The following is a 20329-nucleotide window of genomic DNA, read 5'->3' on the forward strand; positions in this document are numbered from 1 at the left end:
AAGAGATTTTGAAATATCGTGAGAGTCAAAATTGCGAAATCTTCGTGTCTTGTATTGATTTCAGATTTCGCAGCTAATGTACTCGTGATTCGGCGGATTGTCGATTCCCTCTAATCTTTTCTACAACTCAACAATATCCTGTGATCTTCATCAGAAACTACCAGCTCACTTCTTCTATCTGTTTTGTCGTTTCACTTCACAACATCCACGGCAAATGTTCAAACTCTCAGAAGATTAGTAATGATACTCTCAGAAGACCTCGAAAAGAGCAGTAGCTCCTCACTATACACCTCCCGTCGCAGTTCTACCATCTATTTTCTCCTTCCCTACATATGGTGGCAACTCGATGACTTCTGTAAGCTATAAAATTCCCACCTGATCCCAATGGACAGCTACTAACAAGTAATAGTCATTGGACAGGCCCGCACCGCCGGCCTCTCAACACACTTCAAATTAGCGCAAATCGATTCTGAAGAATTATATACGGATACCAAATTCGTGCTTTTTGCATTCGCTTGGTTACTATTACTATGGCAGATATCAAATATCAATATCCACAAGATGACTCTCATAATCACGAGTCTTCAAACTCTGCTAGTGTTAGCACAGATCGGGGCTTCCTCTACGGAAGTCTTACTCATTATACGCTCAATGCTAGGGATCGGTGGCGCGATCTTTCCTGGATCATTGTTGCTGTCAATTTCACGATTTCCCAGAAGCAAATTGGCTACTACTGTTGCAATTTTTGTTGCCGTATCCCCTGCTGAGATTGTAGTGGCTGGACCACTTCTTTCAGCTTTGGTCAATTTCATGAAAAATACGTCTATTCTGGGTTGGCAAGCTATCTTCGCTATTGATGGTATACTCGGTATCATCGTCGTCGCTATATTATGGGTAAAAATCCCTGTTTCCATTGAGAATAGCATCTCTACAAAATTCATGAACTCTCTTGACTCGACCAGCTGGAAGTCAAAATTCAAAGACTTTTTTGAGCCAAAAAACGTTATGTTCGTTATGATGTTCATTTGCGTCAACTTGGCAATTGCACCAGCACCTTGTTACCTCGCTGTACACCATCGAATATCTTTTGTCTCCATGCCTTACTTTTTCTTCACCGTGATTTCAGACTTGGCCCCATCATCACACTTAATCTTTAATCTCCTAACCATAACTCCATATCTTGTTTCCATCATTACAATCTCCATTTTAGCGAGGAAGTCCGATAAAAAGCAAGTTCGAGGTTCTTTCGTTTTTGTTTGTGGGCTTCTCTCTGCAACAGGCTTTGCCATCATGTCCTTAGTTGCCATTCTTGACTGGAATATCTGGTGGTCTTTCTTTGCCATTTTCCCCGCTTGCGTAGGATCCTACGGCGCGATGATGATAATTCTTTCCTGGGCATTAGGAAGTGAACAATCGGCGTTTGGGCGAGGAATCCTCATGACGACACTTGTGGGGGCGGCACAATTGTCAGTTATATTCTCTCCCGCCGGAGTAAAGCCCTGGTGGAGAGCCGAGGACGAGCCTGCACACCCGAGAGGCTTAGGGGCTAGCGCAGCATTGATGGGCTTGTGTGCTATATTAGCGCTAGTGTTGAGATCATACTTGGTCTGGAGGAACTCCAACAAGGAGAGTCACTTTTATGCGCCAGTCAAGATTGGAGACGCAATTGATGATGTAGTGGAAGAGGAAATGGTTGATAGACATATTGTATAGAGATGCGTACGCCGGCATTCAGTAGCTTGCAGATAGCCGATATCATTGTCTCTATGTCCAAAGTGTACGCACTGGAATGGTTGATCGTCGATCATGATTCTTGACGATAGAGTTACTACTTCGATGATGAAGGGGTGGAGCCATCAAATGATATCTATTGATTGCATGAACAATAAGATATAAAAAGTGTGTCTACGTACTTAGAAATACGTTCCGTTTCGTTGCACTCTCCATTTGCGGTGACTATTCCCCAGGTGTAGGATTGGAAGTGTTTCAGCTTGGTAGAAGAATTGAGTGTTTGGTGAAAAAGTTTGAATGTATCTATGCAACTGCTGTCCACTTCCAAAATCCTCAACTATAAGAATATACTACAACAAATGTTCAATAGTAATTAGATAGAAGAAGTATTTACTCTCCAATCCAAAGCCATTTCTGTCGAGGTTTAGCAAGCGTCTACTCACGGAGGTTTTCTACACTTCCAAATTACCAGCACTCTGCAGAAGAAGCTTATGGGAGCTAGATCCGTGTGAGTTACGTCAATACTTCCTGGTGCGACGTGGGAATGATTCTGGACGCATTCAAAAATTTGAATTTCGCAAAGAAAAAACTTGGTTGTATTGACAAAGTTCTGGGCTTGTGTTTGTCAGAGGGTGTCTATTATCATCGCAGTATAGCCCGCAACTGGAAACAAAATCTCTCCATTCGACCTATGGTTTTCAAACCAGGAAACTCACTTTTCCCGGAAGGATGTTTGTTTCTCTATGAAAAAACATGTAGAAGTTAAAACAAGCTTGTATATCGGCTACCACAGTATTCTTCAGAGTAAAAAGTATGGTCGACGAAATTAAAGATAGCATGAGCACGTTCCATGAAAAGCCAATTATTCATGCAACAACAAATGTTTCCATTCGTTTCAGATATTTCTCTTTCATGAATCGATAGCTTGAACTTTGGGACCCAGCACCCCCCCCCCCCATTTGAGTAGAGTGACTAGTCGTAGTTTGAAGTGCTCATAGTTGGTAATGATCCTTTTCAGGTAGTATAATTTGAATTTTTTGGTCTTCAACACCTAGAAGTTGATTTTCATATGAAGTGAAAAAGGGTAATAAAAAAAGAATAGAAAGAAGAAAATTGCGTGTTTTTGCTTCCTGCAGGCACAATATATCTTCTGGACAGACTTAGTATAGAATTTGGCTGTGCTGCACATGGCCACAGATCGAACCCAATATGTTACAGCTGTTCCAAAAATGCCTCGAAATTGGCCAGCACCCTGAATGCTTCCGTTTAGCAATTGTGGCGATCATCTCCAAACCGAACAAAACTGACAGATCGTCTCCAAGATCCTATAGGTCCATTTTTCTGTTTTCTGTATTAGGAAAGTGCCTTGAAAGATTGATTGCTAAGAAGAAGTCCTCTTGACTGGGGTGAATCTGAGGGTATCACTTTTGATTCTAAGAAATCCGAATTAACAAATTTTTACAGAGGCCCTAAGATTGCTACTGAAAACTATATTATTATGTTCAGATTCTTTCAACTAAAGCTCTCAAGATCTCAAATTCCCTTCGATCACTTAACAAAACAATTCGAGGCATTTCAGAAATCTTGGTACAGAGAGCAATTGCAGCATGTGTTCTCAAAAAGTGCTACTTCGCAGCTGAAATCTGGTGGCCTGGTCGGACCAGATCAGAGGGCCAACCAGTCAGCCAGCGAGCTATCAGCTAAATCTCTATTCCCAGCTGGCTTGCTGAAGATACATCTTCGTTGCCGCTGACTCGCTGCCTCGCTAATAAGCAGCTGATCAGGTAATATCTAACAATCATTCCATGCTGTCGCTATTTTGATTGCCCCTCTTCTTTACCAATGTTCAAATAATAGCTCTTTCCTTTATAGAAAATCTGAATAATAGCTTATGTTTTAGAATCTCTAAAAACTATTAGTTGGATTATATGATTGTACAATTATTCGATATATACCTCAAACTGGCAATCTAGATCTAAAATCCGCGATCTGTACCTAAAACTAGCAGCCTGCACCAAAAATTGAAATTTGTCACTATTTTTCCTGAAGAGACTCCATAAATTTGCATCTAAACCCTGTAATCTACACCTGAAACTGTGTGCAAAAAGATTGAAGAATGGCCTTAAATAATCCTTAGCTTATACTACAAAAGAAATAGTTCTACAGCAATACCTATTAAAGGATTACCCATTCTGTACATAGCTAACACCTTAGACAGAATGCAAATTGACACTGAGAACACGCATCGTAGCTCCTGCATCATTCATGTTCCACTCAAAGCAACCAAAACTGGCATTCTTCACTAAGGAGTTGAATTTTGTCACCATTCGGTCCCAAAAAGACGTCACAAGGTCGTGTCAGGCGCCGTGGATTAACGTCATTGTGGGTGGCATGTTGGGGTTAGAGATGATAGTGGGGTTGATGATGTGGTACCTATGTATAGGCAAGAGAAGAATGAAGAATGTATGAATAACGTATAAGATGGGGTGGTGATTAACTATTGGTGTGTAGAGTTTAGGGGTGTGTGGGGTGTGTGGGTTGGGTTAGGTGATGACTAGTATACGTGTATCTATGCATGCGTGGAGAGAGGGTGTGAGGAAGAGATGCAGTGATATTGTTTGAGTTGCTCCGATAGAATATAGTCCAGACTATCAGTAACACTGAGATGGATGGTGGGGTGAGATGAGATGAGGTGAAATGGTATGAGCGGTCAAGCGAGGGGCGAATCACATCTACCCACATATAAGTGTATTGTCTTTGTAAGGAAAGATTTGGCTCATGAGGTTCATGAGGAATTGTGCGGGGGCCGAGTACCTGATTTTAGGATTTTCTGATGATTCAACGGGTATTAATCGCCTGACGAGATTGAATACGTGGCGCGTACTGGATGTTGGGTATTGCCCATTGGGCTGCATTTGCTGTGCGAGCTGGTGAACTGATGCTAGTGGGTATGACGTTATTTTGCAGGGGTCTTTCTCATATCCTAACAGTCTGATAATATGATTCTTTTTCTATTCAACGATTGGTGCAATAATCAATAATGCTAGGTACCGCCAAGCTATCTAGACGTTCAACGGGTGCACGGAAGTAAACGCTTCTCAATTTCCAAAATTCATGCCCTCCTGTATAATCCATAAAATATTTGATGGGAGCACCTGCATATATCGTATGTCTGGATAGCTATACCATTGCTTCACGTGCCTTGCTTTCAACCACACCTATTTCTATGCTCGCTACTGGATGCCCGTGACCCGTTCCTGCTATTGATAGGCGTTTCCTCCGGCCAAGGATTAGTTACATCCCCCTCATTCCACTCCACTTTCGTACTGTTCGGGTCCATGTACTGCTGGCCATTCAGCCAGAGCTCGAATTGAATATCACTTGGGTAAATAACCACAGCGAGTTTAAGATTTGCTACCCGAATTTTCCCTTTGGAGATCTTGTACCAAGGGCACCATTTCTTTTTAATATCAAAGTTGTCTATATCCATAGGAGTGAAAGTGGAGGTGACCGTAGTCAGGACCTTACAGTCCGCTACCTCAAAATTAGTGTTCATCCACCGAGTATTGTACATAGGGTTCCTTACCGTGGTCAAGTCTCCCTGGCGGGCAACCTGAATCTGAAATCGTGATTATTTCCATCCAGCGGAGGGGATTGAGCTTTGAACTTTCATCGAGGTGGCGAAGAAATGGGTAGAATATTGGAACATCTGGATCAATAAGCTGACCCTGAGAAGTCGTTAGACATGTTGGTAGAAGAAGCAATGACGAAATTGGTTGTACCTTTTTGATCAACCACTGAATCTGCTTACCCACCATTGTTTCACCAGTGATCTCATTCTTATAAAATGGCCCAAAGATATGATCAAAGTTTTTCTCATCGTATTTCTTATCGCATACCACACCATATGATTTTGAGCAAACGCGACGCGCTAACACATGTTTATTTTCTCTGATCTTTTGCAATCGATCTAGCACAAGACCTCTGCAAACCGAAAGCTGTCTAAATAATGTCAGTATATCGCACGCAAATTCACGTTTAAAAAAGACTAACGGTTCATCTGATAGAAGTACCTCAATACTAGAGGCTGTCGGGTCCATGTTATTGGAAAATTTGCTTCGAATACGTCTGAGGAGATATGGAGAGCTTCCTAAACCACCAGAAAATATCATATATTTCTGGGTTATTAAATTAGATTGTAGGCATTGTTGATTGGGACCAGAATACTTGCCGCTCGTTTACAGGGATGCACGGCATGAAGTGCGTCTAATTGAGACTGTATCAATGCTATTATTTCATCCACTTGAGGATCAAAAAGTGACATGAATTCGTTTCTATCAAATTTTAAGCAGTTGCGTTGTGTATCTTGAATCTGTTGAGCTTCATTTGAACTTACTGTGTGAAACACATGTTTCCAAACTCAATACCTGCGTCCACATGTGATTCATATTTGTTTATTCCAGGTATTGGGATTTTGAATACCGGTACACTGTCGATTTCATATCCAAAATTGTGCTTCCATTGTTGAAATCCGTCAAGGTGCATCATAGACCACGCTGTATCTTCGTGGAAGTCATGGGGCGCGAGTCGACGCTCCACCAAATCCTGAAAGGCTAAATCAATATTGGTAGAACCGACATTGATTCCCTCAACTGATACTAGCTCTCGTAGCTCTGGTATCTCACTGCGAGAAACACTTCGATATTCCATCACTGCCACATCAGTTGTTGCGCCTCCGGCATCGCAGACAACAATCACGTCTCCTTTAGCAAGAGATATTGCGCTGTCTTTTATAGCATCCACAGCAGACGCCTGTGGTTCTGTGAGACTGAAGGTTACTGTATGTTTCCTAAATTCGCCAAATCCAGCATTGAGAAGTAGCTCTCGAAGTGTTGTAGTAATACCTTGCGACTGGAAAGTAGTTGGCGTGCTGAAAAGAAACTCTACACGCTTGTTATTCCAAATCCCCATCTTTATTTGAAGAATCTGGCTGATGTAGGTATATAGACATTTCATGTAGTCCATGTACCATTTTTTTACCTGTTCGTAAGTTGGATGTGTTTCGTTAGGGCTAGATCTTTTCTCCCGCCTCAATACTTCAAGATCCAAATAACGCTTAAAACACTCCTTTTTATCTTCAGAGTACTGGCAAGAAAATCCCCATTCTGGCTTATGTGAGTTCTCTGCATCATAATGTATAATTGAGGGGACTCTGCGAAGATCATGGGTTTGCTCTGGCCATCTCTGTATGAATTTCGGCTGTAACATGCGTCTTGTCGAATATGCCACTCCTGGGATATATCAATAAATGGAATCAAAGCTTTTGCTTTCGAAAGATTGCGACGAACCAGTATAAGTCATACCAAAATCAACCCCCACAATTATATCTGGCATTTCGTTTTCCATTCTTAAAAAATGATTTTGGGTTACGAGAATAAAGGCGATCACGAGGTTACTTAACTATTGATAAGACCTGGGATAATAACGAACTTCGTGAATAAATGTTACTATCATTTAAAAGATTAAGCTAGAGAAGAGAGAAGAGAAGAGAAGAGTAGAAGAAATAGAATATCCAAAAGAACTAAAAATCGTTAAATCATTTTCCACAACCTGAATCAATTTGAGGAGTACATATAGGATTCATTGCAAAAGCCCAGAATATAACGCTCTCTATCTTCGATTTGTAATTCAGTAGGTAGTGGTAGTGTGCAATTCGGGGCTGCATTGAGGTTAATGTGATTGACGAATAGAAGTTAAGCGATAGACTATACAAGGGGGCTTTAATATCTGCAGAGCCTCATCTTTTAAAAACGGCGATAGGCATGTGAATTTGCAACTAACCGCCAGAGTCAATAGACAACCAGTTATGGTTCAAAGCTGCTCTTACATTTGGTCTTCAGAAAGTTGCATGCCCTATGATTATCGATGCCGCATTTCCGATTTGCAGGAGACTGCAGCTCCAACACACATCAGTTCTCCTATGGTGCCAACAAAAGACACCCCAAATGATCTGTACAACATTCTTGGATGATAAATCGTGGTCAATTGGATAAGACAAAGTATGCTTTCTAGGATATTAAGAATTAATAATATACTTTGGTAGATTTTTAAATCTTTTCCTTTGTTCGGAAAAATCAGAATCAATTAATTCAATTTTACATAGATTTTTGAAGTGCCATATCATCAATCGAATTTCTCATCATAAAGAAGAAGTGGATTTCAATCCAAAATTTATCGATTCGAACGATCTGGTTGGTCAATAAGGTCCCTGTTAAGCGAGGTGTTCTTTGCTGGCACCTTAGGGGATATATTGTATGAAATTCGAATGCAATGATAACATAGCAGAAGATCAGTAAAGCGGTAAATTTAGCTCTCTTCCAAAATGCCATGCTAATAACGTTAAAGCGAGAGAAGACTGTACTTTCATATCTCTTCTACATTATTGCACCGGGATGCAACAGTTCCTTGAAACCTACAGTCTTCTCTTTATTCTCGTTGAATTGCGAATAATTTTGTTTGCAAAACAAACAGCAAATACGGCAAAATGATAACATGGGTAAAGGGACTGATATTTATTAATGGTGGTGCAAGGGAATAAGTTGCAGGAAAGGAACCAGTTCAAGCAAGGAAGCCAGTCCCAGCAAATGAGTTAGTTGCATCAAAGCAACAAGAACTCAATTTATATCTACCACAGTATAGCGTCTTTTTGGGACAAAAAGTGACAAAAACTAGTTTTTTTAATAAAGATTGCTAATTTCTAATAAAGATTACTAGTTTTTCAATATACATTATTAGTTTTTTAATATAAAATGTTAAATTCAATTATATAATTACATAAGTTAACTATACAATTGCATAATTATATAATCACATAATCGCATAATTGTATAACGTAGTTTATCAGTGTGCAGGTCATATCAGTGAATGGGTCACCTCATTTTATATACAAAATTTGTCTGTGCGTAACCATGCACTTTCTTTATTTAATAATATAATTTGAAAAATCTGAGAATATTGAAATTTAATTATATAAATATTATAAAAATCTAATTATTTATTAGAAAATCAAATTATTATAATAGTTATTATAGAAATAACTTTTTTGTAACGAAAATCGTGACAATTTCTACTTTTTTTAGAATACAATAAAAATATTTATAAAAAAACTAAATTTATAAGAAGCTAATTTCTTATTGTTATTGAAAATTCTTTTCTTTTTTCAAAATAATGATTAGTTATTAAAATAAGAATATTGAAAAAGGCGTAATTTTAATGTATTTTCAAATGACCCGCACACTGATATGACCCGCACACTGATAAACTACGTTAATTGTATAATCACATTAAAAAATTTTTTAGAATTTCCAAAACAAAAAGTTTTTAGAAATTCTAAAAAACTATTAGTGTAATTATGTGATTGTGTAATTTTATAATTGAAATGAGTAATCTGTATTTAAAATTAGCAATTTATATTAAAAAACTAGCAATCTACACTAAAAAGTTGGTTTTTGTCACTTTTTGTCCCAAAAAGACACCATATACAGCCTGACGATGATCGTAAGATTTTTGATCTGGCCAAAAGTCTCTAAATGCCCATCAACTTCCATTCAGCGTATTATCACAACAGCCTGGTATCAGTGACCGAAGATCGTGTTCTAACACTACTCCAGGGAACACTTCTTAGAAAAGATCCCGAATTCGCAACGAGAATTGCGCATAACCTTTACCATCCCAACTATCGAGTTACAGCGATTAAAGTGTTGCTTGCGAGAGTAATATTCGTGGCTATAGACTTAAGTGATCGAGACACTAAAACAAAACCGATTCATCTCAGAACCCTCTGCGGTTATCTCTCTACGACTTCAAGAATCATAGTGCATTTGCCTTGCAATAAGCGATTTTGACTAGGGCTTCGAAGTATGTGCGAGTCTCCCAATTGTGTTGTCCCCATATAAGATTTCCCCAGAATCATTGAGCTTTTGCCTTTCAATGCGCGTTGTTGACTAGGGCTTCGAAGAACATTTGAATCCTCCGATTGAATTTTCATGATTCGTGACTGTCCCAACACCATCGAGCCTTTGCCTATCAATAAATGTTGTTGACTGGAGCTTTGAAGAGCTTGCGAGTACATTGATTCTTTTGCCTCGATATAGGATGGCGGAGCAACTGGTCGCGTCATTGTTTCCATTCTTGAAATCACCCTCAGCAAGCTTAAATGTGTTGTATTGAGGAACGCCTGCCGTTCCTTAAAGAGCTCTTTCACCTTCATTACCCACATGCATCGCAGTGAAATAGGTATAGAATCGTTGGTTTCACTGGCAACACGGTATTCCACAATCAGTCGACCCATCTCTAGTGCTCCTTTCTCCATCCTTTCAATAACACCGTCGATGTAAAAGCGTTCGCCCGACACAGATGCACTGTTCATCTCGGCAAACTTTTCGATTCGCAGCTCCTGAGCACGATTGAGGTCGGAGTTTATCCCTACAAGGAAGTCAAGACAATTCTTCAAATCTTGATCAACATCTTGCAGTCGAGAAATTTCGAGGGCAACGCGAAGTACGCCATTCAATACCGACAGCGTAGTGCCAGCAATTGCAAAAGTCACCATCGTACGGCGTTTAACTTTGTAACCGTCCAAAAATTGAGAAGATGGAGAAGTTGATCAACTACTGATCTTATCTCCACTTCATGCATTCTCCTCAATAATGATTAAATAGCTTGTCCTGTTGGGTTGGTGAATTCGACCCCACTCAAAAAGGTCATCTGCCATCGTGATAAACGTACTCCATATTTAAAATTCTACAAAACTTGGAATCACGCAAGGCTGAATTATGTTACATTATTATATTAGCAGAAAATTTCTTTGATGTGTTATCATTAAATTTCCTCTGATTGATTAAAGGATAGATATTACATGCATGTGGAAAGTAAAACTAGAATTTACATACTCGAGTAAAATAATATTCCTTTTTCATTCAAAGGGAAAAAAAAATCTTCCTACAGAGAGCCGATCATTGATGGCTAATGACTTGTCTTGCTTAAAGATGATTTCCTACTAAATGTGTACTTCGATTACAAAATAAATCAATACTCGCATGAGTTCTCAATTGAGCTCCTCTATCCCCTTTCGTTCTCGCGTACCATAACTCTGTCCTGTTATTGTCATTTTCTTTATCTTTCATTTGATCTTGGACTGGTATTTTAACAGCATACGTGTTCAACATCAATTTAGCATAATGAGTAGTCGATATCATCCAACTGACTTTGATTGGTTACCTTTCTTCAAAGTTATCTGGCTCTTGGCAGCTCGGCAGCGTGGCAATTCTGACATGATTCTTTGTTTCTTGAGCCTCACGCATCAAAGAATCATAACGAAATCTCCATACCATGAACCCAAACTTTGCTTTCTTTCGGAGAAAATCTCACGCCCAACAAATCAGTGCTTTTCTTTCATTCTGGAATATTTCCTCTTCTATCCTTTATCAAGCGTAGGTCATTTTCCTTCTTTGTCTGCATTAATTTCTTATCAGCCAAGTGGCCAGTATACATATTTCGGGAAACGCCTATGCCACCTTTCTGAAATCAAAATCACTCCGTTTGCGTTCTTTTCGGTGTCATTATCTATGGCGTACCAATCGTCGTCTAAGGAGCAGTTTCGGGCTACATTGCCACCTACTTCTTTAACAGATAGGAATTCTCTTTCGCACTCAAGATCTCAATCACAACTACAGACAAGCGCACATGCAAAACTAGGACCATGGGCACAGTGGGGCCATACCTCTGCTTCTCTAAATGGCTTGGAAACTATGAAGAGACCTCAATTGAAGCATAGTCAAACTACAGAAGATAAGTTTCACTTCAATAGGGATCCCCTACCAGCAATTCCTGGTGTTATAGAGAAGAAATTGGGCAGAGGGAGTAGAAGACTCGACGGGAGGTTGAATGAGTACGGAGATCCTGTTCCAAAACCTTCTATGAATATTTCTGTCTCAATGAGTCACGATGACGATAATGGGGAAAGTGAAGGTGTTCAGAGAGTGGCGAGAATTCATTCTTCACCCGATACTAGGACGTTACCTCCACCTCCCGATCCGCCCTTGACAAAATCGGCAACGAAGGTGATGCAGAGAACAGGCTACGACCCGACTATGGAAATAAGAGAAGGGAGAAGTCGACAGTCATCGTTACACATAGCTATAGATGACTCTGATAGTTCTGGTAGCATTTATAGTCAAGAAGATAGTATAAATTCGCACATGGCTCATCAGAGCCAAACTATTGGTTCTGCTCCCGTTTCTCCGATGCAGCGGGATGAGGGAATCTCGTACTTCTCCAACTATATATCCAGTAATGCGCCCAGCCCAGCGACGTCGTCGCCGAGATCATTAGTAATATCGTCAGAATACAAGGAACGAGTATCGAGATTTATGCAGGGTCATTTAGAAGATCAGAATGCTAGTCACGGTTTTCCATGCGCTAATGATCTCGAGGATTTGATAGGTCAAGAAGGATTGCGGTACGATAATCAAAACGGGCGCGAATATCCACTCAGATATAAGGGTCATAACGATGATATCCCACTCATGCCGCTACCACTATCATTGCCAACAAAGAGAAGTCGTCAAAGTTATTTCTACGAAAGCCCAGGTGATTGGGAGTCAGGAACTCCAGTTGCTCCATTTTTTAGCAGCGAAGAGCAGCCGAGCTTGAATAGACCCTCCACAGTCTCATATACGTCATCTATGGCCCCGCCAAATATGATAATACCAGAATCGAATAAACCCTGGAAGAGAGATTTTTCAAATGATCAACACTCACTTAAGAGCCCTTTTCCATTTCTGTCAACTAACAAGATACCGGATTCTCCAAGAGCGACAGGCCCAACAGGGTCATTAGGGGAGAGGTTATCGGGTGCTATAAAACGGTTATCTGGAGGCACGAAGATGTCGCCAACAGAAGGTAATGAAATAATTTACAATGCCAGTAGAAGTGCGACAGGCCCAGATACACCCATGCCGAGGAAATCGGGATTCATGGGGATTAAAGGAGCTCCGGACTTGATACAAAAAGGTAATGAGCATTTTCATGAAGCAGTAGAGAAAGTAAAATTGAAAGTCAACAAGAAAGAGAGGAGGAGAAGAGAATTGAAGAAGCAAATACTGGTCGTTGGGATTATGGATCAGACACCAGGTCAGTTACTACTCTCCATCAGTGATTCTGGTGTGCAAAATACTAATCGCTTTTGTGAATAGACGGACGAACATCCGAATGGCTTTGATATGAACATGAAGTTATAGAATGCAGAAGAAATTGATGGAAAAGTCATCTTCTGGAGCTTCAAATAGACAGCGGTTTTGGGGAGCTAGGCTGGAGTGCTGTCTGTAGTATGGTATGACCGACGCCATGCTTTCAAGAAGGTCAAATAGAGGCCGGCCTCCTGTTGCACACCTCTCAAGTGTGTTAATATATACTATGCAATAGCATTTACTCTCATTCGAATCGAAGACTGTTTTCCTGGACGACAATTGTGATTCTGTTGCGTGAATACTACTGGCCAATGTCTGACGAAGATTGTGATAGCTACATAGTCGGTTACCACCTGGTGATTACCGACTATTGCGAAACTTTCGACTCGATATAGACTGAAACATTGACCGGGACGGTATCAATCATTTCCTTTTCCGTGTCGACTGTGGGAGATCTCTATTTGACCAATCAATCAGCCGCCGACGAATCATCATCTTCTCATAACGTAAACAATGTACCTGCAGCTTCAACCCCGCACCTTTGCATTACCCTTACAAAGGCTTGGAATGCAATATAACTTCGTATTTGACGTGCTCATGACTTTAACAACTCGATTGATGCTCTTCAGCTTGTCTTCCTCTTTAATACAGCAACGACCTACCTTGAATCAATTTTGTGTTGGCTGTGGAAGTCCGTGAACGATGTCGAGGTGAGTTGTTGATCTACCATGTAACCCCTTTCACGTGCCACGTGCCATTGGATTAACTCGCAATGTTTCGCGGCTTCCAACCTCCACATTTTCCCCCGCGCTTTCCTGAAGCTTACCCCTGTTTGAACTCCACTTCTACGTAACAAGCGGCGTAGTAGAAGAGTTACCACTTCCCGCGGCTGAGCTTCTACTGACAATCAACTATCTACCATCCATCTATTCTTTACAACTGACAATTATTTTTCTTCTCCCAGTCCATCATCCCATCTCGAATCCGTCCATAAAACCATCCAATTGCCAATCATGGGTGGTGAAACTGTCTTAAAGCCAGAACTCAAGAGCTCATATCCTGTTAGGTCTGAGGGACCTAAGGGTAAATTGATATCTAATCTCTACAAAGATCGAATTGGCCAATTCTATGCCGGTGGTCAATATGAAGGACATAACTTACGAGCGTATGTGCTTTCATTTCCGCGATTTCTTGCATCTGCTAATTGATTCTTGTTGATAGAATGTTGAACGAAGGGGTCGCCTCTGGAGAACCGCACATCAAACTATCGGTCTGGGACGCGCCGGACCTTTCTCGACCCACTTTCAAAGATGCCACTAGCCATGAATTTAGATCAACACACATTGGAGAAGCTTTTGGTCCTTCATGGTCAACCCATTGGTTTAAAGTACGAATCACCGTCCCGTCGGAGTTCCTGAAAAAGGACCTATTGGAGTTACATTGGGATGCCAACAATGAAGGAATGGTATGGACCGAGGACGGCAACCCTCTTCAGGGATTGACCGGAGGTGGCGAGAGGGTTGAATGGGTCTTGCCGGACACGTTCCGCGACGGGAAGGAACACACAATCTACATTGAGATGGGTGAGATAGAGAAAAAACATACGGACCACACATTTCTAAATGCTAATATAAAAACTAGCCTGCAACGGGATGTTCGGTAATGCCCCAGGTGGCGATTCCATTCAGCCCCCGAACCCGAACAAATATTTCCAACTATCAAAGGCCGAGATTGTGGCTGTAAACGTGGAAGCCCGAGCTTTATGGATTGATATCTGGGAAATAAATGATGCTGCTAGAGAATTTCCATCGGATTCATGGGAACAGCATAAAGCATTGAGGGTCGCAAATGATATCATTGACGCTTTCGAGTTGGGAAACCAAGATTCGATTCTTAAAGGCCGAAAAATTGCACAAGAATATCTGGGTGAGAATATCAATTCATCTGCGGTTTATGAGACCGGCACAAAGCCTATTGTTTATGGTATCGGTCATTGCCATATTGATACCTGTTGGCTTTGGCCATGGGCCGAGACGAAAAGAAAAGTTGCTAGGTCTTGGTCAAATCAATGCGATCTTATGGATCGTTACCCCGAGCATCGATTTGCTGTCTCCCAGGCTCAACAGTATAAATGGTTGAAAGAGTACTATCCATATGTGTTTGATCGAGTCAAGGAAAAGGTCAAACAAGGAAAATTCCAACCTGTCGGAGGCAGCTGGGTTGAGCATGACACTAACCTGCCGAGTGGCGAGTCCCTCGTACGTCAATTTTTGTATGGTCAAAGGTTCTTTGAAAGCAACTTCGGAGAGAGATCCAAGACATTTTGGTTGCCAGATACTTTTGGTTACTCGAGTCAACTTCCGCAGCTTTGTCGTCTCGCAGGGATGAAACGGTTCTTCACTCAAAAACTCAGCTGGAACAACATTAACAATTTTCCTCACACCACATTCAATTGGGTATCCCTAGATGGTAGCCAGGTTATTTGTCACATGGCACCTTCCGAGACATACACTGCAAATGCGGATTTCGGTGATGTAAGAAGATCAGTCACCCAGCACAAATCTATGGACCAAGATGAGACCTCACTTCTTGTCTTTGGAAAGGGTGATGGTGGTGGAGGACCAACGTGGCAGATGATTGAGAAGCTCAGACGTCTTCGTGGAATGAGCGACACTACTGGACTTTTGCCTAGAGTTCATATGGGTGACTCAGTTGACGATTTCTTTGATCGCTTGGAGGGAAGGGTATCTGAGGGTCTAGACTTAGTGACCTGGTACGGTGAACTGTATTTTGAGCTTCACCGTGGAACCTACACGTAAGATTCATTCCATTAGCCTTCAAAACTATTATGCTGACTTTCCCCAGAACACAAGCGAACAACAAGCGTAATAACAGAAATTCCGAAATTATGCTACACAATATTGAGCTTCTTTCAACAATCGCAAGTCTCAAAAGTAAGGACTTTAAGTATCCAAAAGAGGACATTGACGATATGTGGGAGGCTGTATTATTGTGCCAGTTCCATGACTGCCTACCAGGATCATCTATTGAGATGTGTTACGACGACAGTGATGAGGTATGTGAACCACACTCAGCTTTAGATTTATACAATACTGACACGTGATAGCTATATGCCAAGGTATTCAAGACTGGCGAGAAGATTCTCAAAGAACTCTACCAGACTTTAGGTGTAGGCCAAGCCGAAGACTCATCTAGGGATGGCGATCTTGTGGCCCTGAACACCATGCCATGGCACAGAAGAGAGATCGTGCCACTTGGTGATAACACTGCCGGAGTTGCTTGTGGACAAGGTAGCCTCTTGAATATCAAGACTTTTAAGATTGCCGAGACACCCGAAGTTACTGTCAAAGAAGTCAGAGAAGGAGTTTTTGTGCTAGAAAACGAACAGCTTAAAGTCCAAGTCGAAGGAGGGGCAATTACCTCGCTATATGATCTACAAGCAGATAGAGAAGTAGTGGCCAAAGGTGGTAAAGCCAATCAGCTTGTCATATTTGATGATAAACCACTTTACTGGCAAGCTTGGGATGTGGAGGTCTTCCACTTGGATTCTCGCAAGGAGTTGCCTGCAGGAAATACTAAGATCGTGCAGAGTGATGCCCACAGAGTCAGTGTAATGACTGAGACCAAGATCAGCAAAGACAGCTGGATAAAGACTCACATTAGTTTGTCAGCCGCCTTCAAGGGCCAACAATCTTATGTTGAAATGGAAAGCGAAGTTGAATGGAGGGAAAGTATGAAGTTCCTCAAGGTCGAATTTCCCGTTGATGTTCGAAACACGGAGGCATCCTACGAGACACAATTTGGTATCGTTAAACGACCTACTCACTACAATACTACGTAAGTTTGACATTATTTGTTATCGGAGTATATAACTAACTGACTTCAAATAGTTGGGACATGGCCAAATTTGAAGTATGCTGTCATAAATTTGCAGATCTCTCAGAGAATCAATACGGTGTTTCCATTCTGAATGATAGCAAATACGGCTTTGCTACTTGTGGCAATGTGATGCGTTTGTCACTTCTTCGAGCCCCCAAAGCTCCAGATGCACATGCAGATATGGGTCGCCATCACATTCGTTGGGCTATTCTGCCTCATCAGGGAGGCCTTGGCTCAACTACCGTTCGCACGGCATTTAACTTCAACAATCCATTAAAGCTTTGCAAGGCTTCAAAAGATGTTCAAACCAACGCATTTGATAGCCCTATCAAACTTACGGGAGATTCGTCATTGATTCTAGATACTGTTAAGCGTGGTGAAGATGACGAGGATGTCAGCCGTGGTGAATTGGCTAAGAGAAAGGGCCAAAGTGTTATCTTAAGAATCTACGATAGTCTAGGTGGAACTAGCAAGGGAACAATCGAGACGACACTAGATGTGAAGAGGGTTTGGAAGACCAATGTTTTGGAGGATGATGAAGAAGAGCTGAAGATTAAGGAAGGGAAAGTCGCGATCACATTGAAGCCTTTTGAGGTTGGCACATTTAGATTGCAGTTGTAGGTTCAGGATTACGAAGTCACGAGAGATAACCTGGGATGAGTAAATAAGGAAATGATGATGGAGTGATGATGGGATGGTGCAAATTAGCAATCATGCATTATGATAGGTTCTTTCCTTAGTATATTGATATCACAACAAATTTCACATAACTTATCGTCTTGCAAAAGGAACGTGTTATAAGCTTGTTCATTTTACCCACCTACCTACCTCTTTACACTTGTAGCCCACATATGAATGATGTCAAATATTGATAGCAGTATCCAAAATTATTTTCTGCAGAACGACAATGAAGTCAGGAAGATAGAGAGATGGGGGAAATGAAGATGTCAAAATAGAAGAAATTGCTTGCAGAAATTGTTGTTATATCATAGCAAGGAAATTGTCAATGGTGCTTTACAACTTTTAAAGCGAAGTTTCAGGGACCGCCACTTCAGCAGCGTGAAGTTCTTACAGACGACTTAAACAGAGTTGGTTCATAATGTGTATTTGATTGCCTCCACGAACCTTACCTGCATATGGTGTCGTTTCTAGATAGTTTTGTGCGTTCGTGGTGGAGTATTGTTATGATGATGAGACTTGAATTTTTGTGGGTAATTAATGATTAATGATTTATCATTGAATGGACAATAGGAGGTGTATCAATCCAATACAAAAAATTGTTTTAAAGGTATTTTTTATATTTCATTTCATCTCGTCTCATCTCATTACATCTCATTATCGTAAAGCTAGCCATATCGCTATAATGGTTTGTGAAAATAACACAAACGCCTTCCTTTGAACAATAGATAGGGAGTTGACTCCCCAAAGTTGCGCTTCCTTTTCGCGCTCGTCCCATCCCATGTTTCAATACCAATCATTCATTCAGTCATTTATTCAATCATTTACATCTTTACATCATCATCTTCCCCCAAATCATCCATGTGTTCCCGCGCCCACGGACTCCTCTTCCTGAGGTCTCTGCCCCATCTCCCCAAGATATACGGAATGGGCATTAATAAAATCGCCGCAAAACCCAATACACTGCCCGCCCAATGGACACCCAATCCATTAAACATCTGCGTCCCAAACAACGGGAACGTTCCCCCGATGATGTTCCGCGCAAAACACACTCCGGCTAATGCACTCGCCGCATACACTTTGTACGTATCTTCGATATACATAAACGTCATTTGAATAATGGTGTAGAAGGACCAGCCGTAGAAAACAGATGCAATGATCGGCACAATCCAGTGTACGGAACCGGGTTGGGCGGACCAGGCAAACCAGAAGAGAGAGATGGGGAAGACGACAGATCCCACCATGCTGAGTTGCACGCGCGCTTCGGGAATATTCCGGATAGTTCCATCCGGAGATGTGATTTTGCGGAGATAGTAGCGTTCTTGCCAGGTGTGGGTAACGGGACCTAGGAGCGCCCCAACACACACGCCCAGGTTTGCGAGACCGGTTTGGATGGTGTTGAACCCGTATCCATCGGAGAATACGACGGTGAAGGCACCGTTGAATAGAAACGCAATGCCGAAGAGATAACCATTGTAAGCGGCGGTGAATAGAATGACGGGTTCGGTAAAGAGTAGACAAAACGGACGAGTGAGAGCTGTAGCGAATACTTGGGTCGCGGGTTGCGTGCGCATGTCTAGTGGAACGTCGAGATTTTGATTACCTGTTTCTTTGCGGAGACGAGCTGCGCGACGACGAAGAAGCACCGAGTGTCGAGTTTCTTTGAGTGAGACGCATAGGAGGAGGAAAAATCCGCCGGTGGCTCCGCACATACCCCAGATGACACCGTGAAGGCCGTGTAATTGGGCGATGAAAGAGAAGACGAAAACTCCACTCGCAGATCCGCCGGCTGAGGTTACAGTGTAGACTGCTAAGGGCATACCAGTATGTTCATGATGGAACATGTCAGCGATCGTTCCTCCAATGTTTGCTGAGAGTTGTTAGTCGTTTGTAAAATGTGCTTGAGAATTTGTAACACTACTTACTGATTGATGCAGAAGCAAAGAATCCCGTGATAAATCTCAAGATAATAAATCCGGGGACATCATCCACCAAAGCAGTGCCTATTAAGAGTAACGTGGTAATGAAGAAATTGGCCAGATAAACAGGAGTTCTTCCATAGTACTCGCTGAGAGGTGCTAAGAGCATAGGTCCAAATCCCAGACCAAGCACGTAGCAAACCAAAGGAAGTGTAGCAACTTCAGCCGAAGTACCGAATCTTTCCGCGAACTCAGGGATTGCTGGCGAGTAACCTGAAGCTATCCTGAGGAGCAAACATTAGCATTCTGTACAACTCCAATGGCCTTTGGGTGCTTTTACCATAGACAACTGAAATTCGCAATTGTCAAAGACAGTACAATGGACCATTTTCTCAGCGACGTCCAATTGAGAGGATTTTCCGGATCGTTTGGGACAAATTCAACCAAATCCGCATTCTGCTCTATATTTTCTCGACGGTCATCGTATCGAATCTTCTCCTCTACCTTTTCGACATCAGTATCACTTGTAGTGAAGGGAGGAAGATCGCGAATCTCTGTTTGTCTCATGGTTCTCGTTTGCCCAATGAGAAAACGTGCGGAGTTGGAATTGAATTATACCAAGCTTTTACTAGGGCAATGATGGGCATTGGCATTTTATAGGAAAAGACATGATTGATCTGTGGAAAGGCTTCTAATGCAGGGGAGTCAAATCAAGCAATGAGATATCCTCAATTACCCCACAAGGAACGGATATCCCGTGCCGGTAGATAAGGGAAAGCTTGCCACTTACGACATTGATTTATCTGCCGTGATACGAGTTATCATGAACTCAAATCATGAGGCTGCAGACGG

The 20329-nt window shown here is 41.6% G+C and overlaps 6 protein-coding genes across 7 annotated transcripts; 3 read left to right on the plus strand and 3 right to left on the minus strand.

The window, feature by feature from the left end:
* The first annotated feature begins 63 nt into the window (after window positions 1-63).
* BCIN_01g03350 (hypothetical protein) lies at window positions 64-1946 on the plus strand. The gene is made up of 2 exons (XM_024690374.1): window positions 64-355; window positions 410-1946. The coding sequence occupies exons 1-2, from the start codon at window positions 241-243 to the stop codon at window positions 1711-1713; spliced, it is 1419 nt and encodes a 472-aa protein (XP_024546142.1). The 5' UTR covers window positions 64-240; the 3' UTR covers window positions 1714-1946.
* Window positions 1947-4772: 2826 nt separating this feature from the next.
* Window positions 4773-7321, minus strand: BCIN_01g03360 (hypothetical protein). Its single transcript, XM_024690375.1, has 7 exons — window positions 7080-7321; window positions 6128-7022; window positions 5984-6065; window positions 5785-5909; window positions 5514-5733; window positions 5318-5459; window positions 4773-5265 (listed from the first exon to the last, which is right to left on the minus strand). The coding sequence occupies exons 1-7, from the start codon at window positions 7135-7137 to the stop codon at window positions 4940-4942; spliced, it is 1848 nt and encodes a 615-aa protein (XP_024546143.1). The 5' UTR covers window positions 7138-7321; the 3' UTR covers window positions 4773-4939.
* A 1870-nt stretch (window positions 7322-9191) lies between these two features.
* On the minus strand, window positions 9192-10422 carry BCIN_01g03370 (hypothetical protein). Its single transcript, XM_001550912.2, has one exon. It carries the CDS (start codon window positions 10340-10342, stop codon window positions 9578-9580), a length of 765 nt encoding a protein of 254 aa, XP_001550962.1. The 5' UTR covers window positions 10343-10422; the 3' UTR covers window positions 9192-9577.
* An 820-nt stretch (window positions 10423-11242) lies between these two features.
* On the plus strand, window positions 11243-13211 carry BCIN_01g03380 (hypothetical protein). Its single transcript, XM_024690376.1, has one exon. The coding sequence runs from the start codon at window positions 11358-11360 to the stop codon at window positions 12984-12986; it is 1629 nt and encodes a 542-aa protein (XP_024546144.1). The 5' UTR covers window positions 11243-11357; the 3' UTR covers window positions 12987-13211.
* A 323-nt stretch (window positions 13212-13534) lies between these two features.
* On the plus strand, window positions 13535-17664 carry Bcams1. Of its 2 annotated transcripts, XM_024690377.1 has the most exons (7): window positions 13535-13690; window positions 13945-14145; window positions 14202-14563; window positions 14622-15795; window positions 15846-16056; window positions 16108-16838; window positions 16892-17664. In XM_024690377.1, exons 1-7 carry the CDS (start codon window positions 13683-13685, stop codon window positions 17499-17501), a joined length of 3297 nt encoding a protein of 1098 aa, XP_024546145.1. In that variant the 5' UTR covers window positions 13535-13682; the 3' UTR covers window positions 17502-17664. The 2 variants fall into 2 exon arrangements, with proteins under 2 accessions (XP_024546145.1, XP_024546146.1); XM_024690378.1 differs by lacking the exon at window positions 13535-13690 and having other exon boundaries at window positions 13788-14145.
* A 422-nt stretch (window positions 17665-18086) lies between these two features.
* Window positions 18087-20112, minus strand: BCIN_01g03400 (hypothetical protein). The gene is made up of 3 exons (XM_024690379.1): window positions 19818-20112; window positions 19484-19761; window positions 18087-19428 (listed from the first exon to the last, which is right to left on the minus strand). The coding sequence occupies exons 1-3, from the start codon at window positions 20042-20044 to the stop codon at window positions 18383-18385; spliced, it is 1551 nt and encodes a 516-aa protein (XP_024546147.1). The 5' UTR covers window positions 20045-20112; the 3' UTR covers window positions 18087-18382.
* Between the last annotated feature and the right edge of the window lie 217 nt (window positions 20113-20329).

The sequence above is a fragment of the Botrytis cinerea genome, chromosome 1, assembly GCF_000143535.2.
Source record: "Botrytis cinerea B05.10 chromosome 1, complete sequence".
NCBI classification, from domain to species: domain Eukaryota; kingdom Fungi; phylum Ascomycota; class Leotiomycetes; order Helotiales; family Sclerotiniaceae; genus Botrytis; species Botrytis cinerea.

What these genes read in the sequence shown, in the direction of transcription:
- BCIN_01g03350 (XM_024690374.1), top strand. Translation starts at nt 241, where the DNA reads ATGATACTCTCAGAAGACCTCGAAAAGAGCAGTAGCTCCTCACTATAC. An exon ending in GTGGCAACTCGATGACTTCT is followed by an intron (nt 356 to 409) that starts GTAAGCTATAAA and finishes AACAAGTAATAG; the next exon opens with TCATTGGACAGGCCCGCACC.
- BCIN_01g03360 (XM_024690375.1), bottom strand. Translation starts at nt 7,137, where the DNA reads ATGGAAAACGAAATGCCAGATATAATTGTGGGGGTTGATTTTGGTATG. An exon ending in AATTAGACGCACTTCATGCC is followed by an intron (nt 5,910 to 5,983) that starts GTGCATCCCTGT and finishes TTAATAACCCAG; the next exon opens with AAATATATGATATTTTCTGG. An exon ending in TTCAGTGGTTGATCAAAAAG is followed by an intron (nt 5,460 to 5,513) that starts GTACAACCAATT and finishes ACGACTTCTCAG; the next exon opens with GGTCAGCTTATTGATCCAGA.
- BCIN_01g03370 (XM_001550912.2), bottom strand. Translation starts at nt 10,342, where the DNA reads ATGGTGACTTTTGCAATTGCTGGCACTACGCTGTCGGTATTGAATGGC.
- BCIN_01g03380 (XM_024690376.1), top strand. Translation starts at nt 11,358, where the DNA reads ATGGCGTACCAATCGTCGTCTAAGGAGCAGTTTCGGGCTACATTGCCA.
- Bcams1 (XM_024690377.1), top strand. An exon ending in CACAATCTACATTGAGATGG is followed by an intron (nt 14,564 to 14,621) that starts GTGAGATAGAGA and finishes TATAAAAACTAG; the next exon opens with CCTGCAACGGGATGTTCGGT. An exon ending in CTTCACCGTGGAACCTACAC is followed by an intron (nt 15,796 to 15,845) that starts GTAAGATTCATT and finishes GACTTTCCCCAG; the next exon opens with AACACAAGCGAACAACAAGC.
- BCIN_01g03400 (XM_024690379.1), bottom strand. Translation starts at nt 20,044, where the DNA reads ATGAGACAAACAGAGATTCGCGATCTTCCTCCCTTCACTACAAGTGAT. An exon ending in GCGAATTTCAGTTGTCTATG is followed by an intron (nt 19,762 to 19,817) that starts GTAAAAGCACCC and finishes TTTGCTCCTCAG; the next exon opens with GATAGCTTCAGGTTACTCGC. An exon ending in CTTTGCTTCTGCATCAATCA is followed by an intron (nt 19,429 to 19,483) that starts GTAAGTAGTGTT and finishes AACAACTCTCAG; the next exon opens with CAAACATTGGAGGAACGATC.